Source organism: Macaca thibetana, chromosome 11, assembly GCF_024542745.1.
Source record: "Macaca thibetana thibetana isolate TM-01 chromosome 11, ASM2454274v1, whole genome shotgun sequence".
NCBI lineage: Eukaryota > Metazoa > Chordata > Mammalia > Primates > Cercopithecidae > Macaca > Macaca thibetana.
In genome coordinates this window covers 58709869-58722188 of record NC_065588.1, presented here as the reverse complement: position 1 = coordinate 58722188, position 12320 = coordinate 58709869, and the positions used below count along the sequence as shown (strand labels likewise).

The window sequence follows — 12320 nt, the reverse complement described above, 5'->3', positions numbered from 1 at the left end:
GGAAAAGTTTATGAAAGGAAGACAGTGAACTTTACATTTTAGAATGAATATTCTGGCAAAAACAAGACTGTCCTACTGTTACCTGCTAATAACAGAAAAACAAAGGAAGAAAGATTGAGCAGACATACAAGAGCCTGGAGATAGAGGAAGGGTTGAGATTACTTCAAGAGATAGAAGGTAGAATCAGTAGGACTTGCTGACTGTAACTAAACCTCTTCATTTCTCAATACTTTAATTTATTTGGATTACACCATTAGAAAAATACCGGCCAGGCGCAGTGACGCACACCTGTAATCCCAGCACTTTGGGAGGCTGAGGCGGGCGGATCACGAGGTCGAGAGATCGAGACCATTCTGCCCCTTCCTGGCCAACATGATGAAACCTCGTCTCTACTGAAAATACAAAAATTAGCTGGGTGTGGTGGCGCACGCCTGTAGTCTCAGGTACTCAAGAGGCTGAGGCAGGAGAATCACTTGAACTTGGGAGGCAGAGGCTGCAGTGAGCCAAGATTGCATCACTGCACTCCAGCCTGGGAGACAGAGCGAGACTCTGTCTCAAACAAACAACAAAAAAGTCAAATTGGGAGCTGACACCTTTCAACAAGGGCTGGCAAACTAGAGTTCACTTAGCCTGCTGCACATTTATATGAACAGTTTTATTAGAACACAGCCATACTCATATATTGATGTATCATTTATGCTTGCTTTTGTGTACTACAATGGCAACATTTTAGATGCTACTTTGTGGCCTGCAGAGAACTGTAATTTGTAACAAAGAAATGTGTAAATAAGAGATGCTCCCTATATGTTTACTATTTGGTCTTTCACAGAAAGTTTGGTGTCCCACCTTATAATATTAGCTGGGATTTTTTTCTGATTAAAAATGATTTCTTTTTAACAAGTAGATTATTCCCAAGTTCAAGAAGGGAATCAGAAGTCAGAGTCAGTAACCAGCAGGGAGAGACAAGAGATGAGTTTAGAAAGAGGAAACCAGAAACAGCAGAGCCCATATATATTGCCAGGATATTGATTAAAGTTTGTGAATCCAAAAGCCTTCATGTATAGTACGCTTAAAATAAACAATACCTGTCCTTGGTATAAACCAGCATCCTGAATGGTGCTGTCTGGTTTATTCAGTGGTTCAAATGTATTACTCATGTATTTGTTCCACAATCTGGTCTCCTTTTCATCTGGAATACTGAAGATTTTTCTTATTTCCTTTTCAATTGTATCTAGATTTAAGGAGGAAAGATATATAAATATAGTATGTATTTCAAAATGTACCACATATAGCTAAATGTTACCAGCATAAAAATTCTAAATTTAAAATACTAATAGAAAATCAAGACTAAATATGTAATAAATCTATAAAACACAAACCAACAAAAGGGTTTCTGAGACCGAGTGTGCTTTTTATGGAAAAAATGGTATTTGTACGCCAACAAATTACTTGGGGAATTTAAAATCTCAAAAGTTAAGAGTTCAATCACCTAACATTAAAATATAATTTATGATACACAGGATAAACTTTAACTTTTAACATATTATAATTAAAATATTTTCTCAGGAGATGTAGGAATTAAAGTATGATTAAGAGATGTTACAGGTGGAAAATTTTTTAAGTATCACATAAGCAATTTAAAAATAGTTTATATTAAACTGAGCAGCTAACGAGAATATATGGACACAATAAAAAAGAAAGTGCCTTGTTTGAAGGGATGTCTGTATTCACCAAAATTTAGTATTTTCAAGGTAAAGCCATGTCTTTTTCTGATTTCTAAATCAATTTACTGAAATTTCATCCAGTTCTGGTTAATAACTTGCCTAACCAACTCAAGAAAATAATAATCAAAATATTTTATGATATATGAATACAGAATACTTTAAAATTGTAGAATAGTTTATTAGTTTTGAAAAAAATTATAAAACATTAAACTTAATAATATATGTTCTCTGAAGAAATATGAAAACCTACATCTATCTTACATAATTTTGTTCAATAATACTATCTACTTAGCAGCTAATGTTTTGTAATAGTCTTATAGTCAGTGAGGTTTTGATAAGGGCATTAAATCAGTAGAAAAAAAGGCACTAATTCAAAATATCAACAGCATTATCTCAAAACTTAAAGCAAATCACCCAGTATATTTAAATAATTACATAAAATAAATATATTCTTAGTACCTGTATTAGTCTGTTCTCACATTGCTATAAAGAACTACCTAAGACTGGGTAATTTATGAAGAAAAGAAGTTTAATTGACTTACAATTCCATGGGTTGTACAGGAAGCATGGCTAGGAGGCCTCAGGAAACTTAAAATCATGTTGGAAGACGAAGGGAAAGCAAGCACATCTTATCATGGCAGAGCAGGAGAGAGTGCAAAGGGGGAAGTGCTACACACTTTTAAACAACCCTATCTCATGATAACTCATTCACTATCACAAGAACAGCAAGGGGGAAATCTGCCTCTATGATTTAAACACCTCCCAGGAAGCACCTCCTCCAACATATGGGGGATTACAATTTGACATTAGATTTGGGTGGGAACACATAGCCAAGCCTTATCAGTACTGCTTTCTATTTTGGCAGGGTTGTCTTTTTTTCTTTTTGCTCTTTTTTATTAAAGTGAACGTATATACAGAAACATGCACTAATCATCAGTATCTTGTGATAAATTTCCAAAGTGGACATACCCATGTAAACTGCACCAAGATCAAGAAACAAAACACTACCTAGGAAGGAGGATAAAAGAAGAAGCCAAGGAAGAGAGCTGTTTTAATCTTTCTATAAAAATGAATAAATTTTTCCTGAGGGCAGAAATAATTTTTGCTCTTGGCAAAAATACTAAAAATACTGACAAATATAAATAAAATGTCTACCTAGATATAACCACTGTTGACATTCTGATATTTCTTCTGGATGTTTTTTCTATTATTACAGGCATCTGTGTACATAATATATTATAAACAAATGTGGAAATTTCCTCGAGTTTTGCGATCTAATTTACATATGGGGGAACATTACAGGCGTAGGAGTAGTAATGCAAAAGCCTTGAGGTGCAAATGTGCTTGGCATGTTTTAGAATAGCCTGGTACATCAATGTGGCTGAAGTAGAATATGTGATGTAGAAATAAGACTATAAAGGTACTTCTGCAGGATTATATACACTTCTGTGAGCTATCAAAGTATTTATATTTTAATCTGAGCAAAAAAGGAAGCTATTGAGGAGTTGGGAAGAGAAGTGCAATATGACTGACATTTTAAGTGTTCACTTTTGCTGCTAGTGAAGAACAATGCAGAAGGTCTGATAAGGTTTGGCTCTGTGTCCCCACCCAAATCTCATGCCGAATTGTAACCCCAGTGTTTGACGAGGCACCTGGTGGGAGATGACTGGATCATGGGGTCAGATTTCCCCCTTGTTGTTCCCGTGACAGTGAGTGAGTTCTCACGTGATCTGGTGGTTTGAAAGTGTGTGGCACTTCCCCCTTTGCTCTCTCTTTTGCTCTGCCATAGTAAGATGTGGTTGCTTCCCCATTTGCCTTCTACCATGAGTGTTAAGTTTCCTGAGGCCTCCTAGCCATGCTTCCTGTACAGCCTATGGAACTGTAAGTCAATTAAACCTCTTTTCTTCATAAATTACCCAGCCTCCAGTAGTTCTTCATAGCAGTGCGAGAATGGACTAACTCAAGGTCAGAGGTATGTAACTAGGCTACTGCAGCAATCCTAACCAAAGTGGTAGCAATGGAAGCAGTGTTAAGTGGTCCAATTGAGAATAAATTCTGAAGGAATTGCTAAGAAGATATGCTGCTAGACTACATGAAGGGTGAGAAATAAAGGAATCAGAAATGATTTTTGGCCTAAGCAATTGGAAGAGCAAAAGTGGGAATTAGGGAGATAAGGAAGAATGACAGAGCCTCAGGTTTTTTGGGAAAGGGAGCTTAGTTTTATACCTGATAGTCTTCTTGAGAAGCCTGTCAGATATACAAATGAAGATATGGGATAGTTCAAACTGGAATTATGGGAGACTTTAGGGCAGGACCTATCAACTTAAAAGATATCAACAAGTGGAAAATATTTAAAGCCAGGAGAACAAAAGAAATTACCAAGGAAAGGAGGGCTGGGAGAATATGGAGACACTGATATTTTGAGATAAAGAATATGAAGAGGGTTTTGCAAAGGACTCCAACAAGATGCAGCCAGTGAGAAACTGTACCCAGGAAGCCATGTGAAGAGAAAGTGCTTCTAGATGGAAAAGTCGTTTATCTGTGTTGTACTTTGCTGACAGGTCAGGAAAATGGAAGATTTCTATATATTACCACTGGATTTGTCAATGGCAAGATCATGAGAGACTATGACAGAAGTAGTACCAATGGAGTGATAGGTTTCGATGTCTAATGTAGTGGGCTGAAGAGCAAATGGGAGCAGGAAAGTGGTGACCAGAACACAGGATGCTAAAATTGAGATTTGGCAAGTGCAGTTACAGATAACAACAGTCTAGGGTTTAACTATAATAATTGGTGGCTGAGCTTGGGTACAGGTTAAGATCACTGAAGTTGAGAATGGTCAAAGGACTGACAGCGTGTGCTTATTTTTCCACGTATTAATTCAATTATACTAGCCAGTTAATGAAAAGTAAACAGAGGTAGAAAAATAATACAGGTTACTCACAAAAATTAGAAATTAAAAAAATATTAATATAGGTCATAGAAATTAAATATTTTTCAAGAAGTTTTATGTTTTTAGTAGTTAATCTTAAAGGAAAATAAAACTATTATTTTATCTCTCTTACTTGAACATGCTCAATGTTCAAATATATCAATTTTGGCAGAAAATATTTGAGGGCAGAAGATTTTGGCCCTGATAGGTAAATCATTTAGATATGGCCTATGGCCTGCTACCATTTTTACTATATATCAATGTAAGTAGTACTAGCTGAAAACAAAATATTTTATTAATTTGGTAACAAGAGAAAACAGACACTTATACTTCCTAATTCTGTTTATAAAATTTATATAGCTGTATTTCACATACATAGCTATTTTAATCATTTTCAATCAAGATTTCTTAAAAGACCATAGGGGAAAAATATATATGTATCTTAAGTTTCTTAAGTAAATTCTGTGTTTCAAAACCCATTTCCTTTAGAAAAACAAAATCAGCCCAATTAATATCTCCAAAACGAATATTCCTTTAGCATACACAGATTGTGTAAGGCAGCAATTGAGAGATGAGAGTTTAAGAGCTCTGCTTATGAAGTTAAAGTACTAGCTCTACCACTTGGTACCAGGGTGAATTGAGGTAGATTCTAAATCTCAGTTTCATTATCTATAAGAGGAAGATACTTGCTTGCTTAACTTTAAACAAGAAAATTCCTGTAAAGTGCTTAAAACATAGTAAATATTCAATAACTGTTAACCTGTATGATAACCATAATTATGAAGTGTCTAAAATTCCTGACTTGACAAATTACAATTTTTGCAAACCTTTTTGCTTAAAAAGAAGACTCATTCTAATACAGACTTTCAAACTGTTTAAACTAAGAGCTATAGTAAGAAACTGTGACCCAGGACATACACATGTATGTTGATATTTTGTATTCTAATATCTCCCATTCAATTTTCTTTACTCCCAAAACTGTTTAATGAACCACCAAAATATCAACAATCCAGTTGGAAAAACAATGATTTAATACAGTAAGAAATAATAGCTATGCAAAAATTGGGTTCATACAGAATGTTAAAGTATATATCCAATTTATCTAGCATTTTAAAGTATTAGTATATTAATCTATGTTGACTAAAATCTATGCTAGATTGTAAACTTTTTGAAGCAGTGAACCTTTATAAAGTATACATCTTTGTGACAAATTCTTACACAGTTCTTATCATGAGAACCCATAATGCTTGTTTAGAATTGAGAAATTAAATCAGTTGCTGATTTTCCTGAATTTCAAAATACTTAGTATAATAATGTTCTAAAATAAGATTTCTGATGGTCTCATATTTATATATAATTTTCCTATCAAAATGAGGTAGGGAGAGAAGTAAATACCAAACTTTAAAAATAACTAGAAAACATTTTAAGAGGTAGCCTCTCATTTATATTCCAATTGGCTACAAATTTCAGAGACGACTCTGAATTAATTTTAACAGATTACCCTTGTTAAATTTATAGACTCTTCTCATGCACATACCCATATGATTAAAATAATTTTCATATGTTGAAAACTTTTTTTAATATGTAGAAATATCTTATTTTCCTAAATATATTCCATAAATCTAGAAATTCAAAAGTCAAGCAATTTATCTGTAATAATAATTATAATAACATTTATATATGAAATTCCTTATCTTTTAAGCATTCATTTTAGAAAGATGAGTCTATGAGCTTTTTTTTTTTTTGAGATGAGGTCTCACACTGTCACCAGGCTAGAGTACAGTGGCATGGTCTCGGTCTACTGCAGCCTCCACCTCCCGGGTTCAAGCAATTTTTTTGCCTCAGCCTCCCAAGCAGCTGGGGTTACAGGCGCACGCCCACTACACCTGGCTAATTTTTGTACTTTTAGTAGAGATGGGGTTTCACCATGTTGGCCAGGCTGGTCTCGAACTCCTTACTTCAGGTGATCCACCCGCCTAAGCCTCCCAAAGTGCTGGGATTACAGGTGTGAGCCACCGCGTCCGGCCAACTATGAGCTTATTGAAACTTAATCTCGGATTTATAAATGTTCTAGCTAAATGAAGAGGGGAGAATAAAGACTCATAACATAATGCTGTATTTTATTTGATGCAAACATTAGGATTAACCAAGCACTGAGTACTTGAATAATGCTATTTCATAAAAAATATGGGTTAAAAGGATTTTCCTGCTGTGAGGTGGATAACTGGTGAAAGAAAGCCAAATGCACTTAATGAAATTCAGAAATACTTTCATTTACTTTAATGACTGGTTCCAACAAGGAAATCTTATGCCGTGCTATAATTCATAAATTTGCTAATCCTCTTCCATGCCGGGTTCTAAAAGTTATGTGTCCTTCTTCACTGTTCATTTGTATTTTCTAAGATCAATGTTATCACCATTAATCTTGTTTTACAACTTCATTTGAAATTAAATACTGTAAAATTTTTTGAGTTGTTTTATGAAACAAAAAGTATGTAATTTTTATTAAATTCATAATCATTTATTTAAAAAAATATTTTATTCAGTATATTCTTTACCTAAAATTAAAACTGTCTTTTAAATAGAAAACAATTTATATAAATTTTAATATACAGAGAGAATTAAGTCCACTTATATTTGAGACTTACAACTGCTTATGCCACTCATTAATTTGAAAAATCAATGTGTCAAAATAACGCTAAGCCTGCTGCCTCTGCTACTTACCTGTATTTATAGAATAAAATAATAAACTAGGAGAAAAAAGGAAATAACCCATTTTAATTTTCCATGCTACCTTACCAAGATTTAATTAAGTTTTTATTTAAAGGTCTATGTTACAAATGACACACCAGTTGCTAAATAAAAACAACAATTATTTGATGTTTTTTAAAAAAGCAAAATGGCACAAATGTTAAAATTCATTTAATAAATGCAAAAGCATACAAGAAACAATAATTTAACTCTAAGACACTGTATCAAAGCTGGAAATTGAATGTCTATATTTAAATCCTTAAAATGGTTATCATGCAAGCAGCATATAACAAAGATAATTCTAACTAAATATCTAATAGCAATGATTTAAAAACGAGACAGGATCTTGCATTACCTATTGTGTCAGCTTTGCTAAATCTTCGAGTTACAACATTGTTCATGTTTCCATTTTCACATAGCTTCAATTCTGTGAGATATACTTCTACTTTGCAGTGCTTTACAAACATACCCTGTTCAACCACCTAAAATAATGAAACAAAACAAATCAGTGTCACCTATATCAATATATCTCACTCTAATAACAATATATTTAAAGAGACTTTAGAAAACTGCAGATCTCCAGTGAAAAACCAGTCACTATCAAAGCCTGTCAATATATATAAAAAAAGATATTGGATAGTTGAAATTTCAAAAGCAAGAAAGCTTTTTGGAAATTTTGATATTTAAAAGAAAGAAAGAATCATGATTTTAAAATATTAAGTGTCAGTTTGGAAAGGCATTCTACTGACCTATGAAGATACACTGGTACACCATAAATAATTAATATTCAGCATTTATAATGAGAAAGCTTACCCAAAATGACTATGTGCAAATATATACATATGTTGTTTATACATTCAAATAAATACAGTTCTGAGTGAAGATACAAACATACTTCTCAGAGCTTCTAGTAGTGATCCCAAGCAGAAAACCTTTAAAAAGTTGTTTATACAATTTCAACTCAATGGCTATACTATCACTGTTATGTTAAAATATATCTATTAAAATGATAACTCCAAATTACTGTTGCTAAAATATTCAGCTATGGCTAGGTAACTGATATGTTAGTTTCACCCTACAATGACTTTATTTGACCTTTAACTACATACTTAGTAATTCTATGTAACAATTAAAAGAAAGCTGTTAAGCATGCAAGCCATAAAGCATAAAAAGGAAATACGTATATATTAAGGTCACCTTTTAAATAAGTATAATTCCTTTTGATCTTCTAAAGGTTAACTGTAGGATTTCAGTCATGAATACTGTTTCTGAAAATAGTAATAGGCCTGATATGTGATCCATTAGACAAATACGGCAAAAGGGAGGCTCCAAATGACTGTTGGATATACTCACAAGCTTACATCAATTCAGAAAAGGAGTTTACAAACTTGTCTTTCACTGCATGGAAAAAATTCAAATGCAGTTCATCTAGTATTTACTATCTAATCCAACACACATTTTTATGATACTCTGCCGTACATATTTTTTTAATCATGCTTGTTACAATTTTTTTAAACAGGCAGCAGTCTGCACCTCTCCTTCTGCTAATAAATGTAACTTGTTTTGTAAAACCAATATGTTAAACTACTGAGATTTGTTTTAAACCTCTTAAGCTGATTTACTTCATGGTTACAAATGTAATAACATTTAATTGTATAAGATTATGTACCCTAGAACTTAAAGTATTAAAAAAAAAAAAAACAAAAAAAAAAAAAAGATTACTTGTAGTTATATTTAAGTAGAGAAACAAGGAATCAAATATTCTTATCAGTCAGTAATTTCTGTACTGAGGCTCAATATCTGAGTAAAATCTTAAAATAAACTACATTAAAGTAGCTACTAATCACTGGTAGTTACTAAAACTAAGGTAAACTGCAGGCCTCATTTTTATGGAAGAAAAAGAAAAATGGAATGACCAACACAAAGCAGGATTAGAGATAAGTACGGTTAAATAACAACCATAAAATAAATCCCCCATTATGATTTATATTGACGTATATACTTTCTAAATAGGCATAGTTTTCTAAAAATGAAAATAGATTTCCATAATACTATAGATATTTTCCTGGAAAGAACCTGGTGACTTAACTGTAAGAGTCATTGTGAAAACAAAATATCAAGAATATTTCAAAATCCACACTACCGGGATTCACAATTTTTCTTACCATTTTTTTCTTCTCTCCTACGTTTTACATTGCTAAAACCTTCATCATCACTACTCAGAATATTGCTACTATATTTATAAGATATTTATTTTACTAATTCCAAAAGTAGTGTATTAACAAGGTGTCATTTTTAAAAATATGAGTTTGTTGTCAAACTATTTGAAAAGTATATGTACTATTAAAGCCTGAAAATAACAGCACCATAAAAAGAAAAATAATAAGCACATTTACGAATCAATGTTATAATTGTCACATGTAGATTATTTGCTTTTATAAAGTCCTTCATGTTTGTTTACATAAAATCTCCTTCCTACCTTAATTAAAAATGTATGCATTGAAAATGATGGTCATGAAGACTAATAGGAAGAAACAAGCTTATAAAAAAAGTAAAGTTTTATTTACCTAATTATTATAACTATTAAAAAATATATTTGAAATAATATTGGAAGGGGGATATTCAGAAATGATAGTTATGTTTCAATATTATAGATGATAGTTATAATGTTTACTCTCAATGAATTATAACACTGTTATATTACCATAAATAAAAGTGAGTACATGATGAAATCTGGCTCCTTGTCCAAAATTTAAGACTTATGGACAGGCAAACATATTTTCATTAATTTATAACCATAATGAAGGCAAAGTCTCTTCACTAAGTATTTGAGCTAAATATAAGTTTATAGAGGATTAAAATAAATAATTTCTATTTGTTCATTTTTTTGCTATGAATATTGAGGGCATTTTTTACAAGGCCATTAAACATACTAATTAAACCCAATATAGTCTACTCTTTATATCTGTCTGTGTATGAAAAGTTTCATAGAAACTTTACTTTCATTCCAAGTACCTTCCTCCCTGAAATGGGAAGAGAAATAAAAGTAATTTCTAAAAAAATCTAGTACTATATAAACAATTTCATAACACCAGGCCTCTAACAGACTGACTTACTCTTTTGTAGGAGCTAGCTTCATTCATTTTAAAAGTATTTGCTGAGTACCTACATTCGGTGCAGATAAACTAGACCTAGATCCTGGAGTCTGACTGAGAACAGATAACAGTGAAGACAGAGAAGTAGATAAACACAACATAACTATGAAATCATAGTTCTTAATGTATAAGAAACAAATCCTATATATGTGATATTCCATCCACAAATATTTCAGAGTACTTTCTTCAGAAACAAAGACTCAAACATAACCACAATACCATCATCACACCTAAAAAATTAAAACTCATCAATTAATATCAAATATCCAGTCAAAAGTCAAATTTTTCCTTCTATCTCATTTTTAATATATTGTTTGAATCAGGATCCAAATACAGTCCATATACTGCAATAGACTAATTTGTTTCTTAAGTGTCTTTTAACCTAGAAGTTCTCCATCTTTCCTACTCTTGTAATTTTTAGTTTAGATCACTTCATAGATAGTGACATATACTCACTCTAAACAGGATGCAAATATCTAGTTGCTCCTTTTTTTGTGATGCTGGTGGACATTAAAGCCAATGCCTAGATCCAGTGATGGGCAAACTTATGAACTAAGTTTGGCTAAACTTAGGTTTAGATGGCTAAATGTACCCATCACCTATTTTTGTAAATATTGCTTTACTGGAACACAGCCACACCCATTCATTCATGTCTACGGCTACTTTCATACTCAATTATTAATTATCTAGGGCTGCTTTTATGTCTAAATCAGCAAAGTTTAGTCATTTCAAAAGAGACTAAAGGGTGCATAAAGCTAAAAATATTTACTATCTGGCCCTTTACAGAAAAACGTTAGTGACCTATTCCTCCTACATCTTCAGTCTCTAGACCTTCAGCCTAGATCCATTAACTCATTAAGTCTTCTTTAATTTTACCCAGTAATGTTTCACAATTTTCAATATAGAAAAACACAGTTCTTACTAGGTTTATTCCTAAGTATTTTGACCTGTAAATGTTATTTTAAAATTCAACTTTATTGAGAGACAACCTGTTGAAGGGGAGAAAATATTTATAAGCTATTCATCCAACAGAGGACTAATATCCAGAATACACAAGGACTCAACAACTCAACAGGTAAAAACCAATCCCATTTAAAAGTGGGCAAACGACATGAACAGACATTTCTCAAAAGACAAACAAATGGCCAACGGTGTATAAAAACAGGTTCAACATCACTAATCATCAGAGAAATGCAAATCAAAACCACAATGAGGTATCACCTTACCCAAGCCATAATGGCTATTATTAAAAAGACAAAAGAAAACAGATGCTGGTGAAGATGTGGAGAAAAGGGAACACTTATACACTGTTAACGGGAATGTAAACTAGTACAGCCACTACAGAAAACAGTGTGGAGATTTCTCAAAAATCTAAAAATTGAATTACCATTCAATCCAGCAATCCTAGTACTGCATATCTAACCAAAGGAAAAGAAGTTAATATATGAAAGGGATACCTGCACTCACATGTTTATTGTAGCACTATCTACAATAGCAAGATATGGAACCAACCTAGGTGCTCATCAATGAATGAACAGATAAATACGGGGTGTGTGTGTGTGTGTGTGTGTGTGTGTGTACACATATATACACATATATATAAACAATGGAGTACTATTCAGCCATTACAAAGAATGAAATCATGTCTTTTGCAGCAACATGGATGAAGCTGGAGGTCATTATATTAAATGAAATAAGCCAGGGACAAAATGACAAATATTATATGCTCTTATTTGTATGTGGAAGCTAAAAAATTTG

General features: G+C 32.5%; 1 protein-coding gene across 8 annotated transcripts in view; it reads right to left on the bottom strand.

Moving 5' to 3' along the window:
* Positions 1-12320, bottom strand: part of USP15 (ubiquitin specific peptidase 15) — a 145250-nt gene that overhangs the window by 83029 nt on the left and 49901 nt on the right. For 6 of the 8 annotated variants that reach the window (XR_007717693.1, XM_050748403.1, XM_050748404.1 and 3 more), the window contains exons 4-5: positions 7763-7889; positions 1086-1231 (exon numbers count right to left, since the gene is read on the bottom strand). Coding sequence is in view for 7 of the 8 variants with exons in the window: in XM_050748403.1 (XP_050604360.1) it covers positions 1086-1231; positions 7763-7889 (273 nt within the window). In the remaining variant the exon portion in view is untranslated. Of the gene's footprint in view, positions 1-1085; positions 1232-7762; positions 7890-8604; positions 9064-12320 lie in introns of those variants that run through there. The other 2 variants (XM_050748405.1, XM_050748407.1) reach the window with 2 other exon arrangements.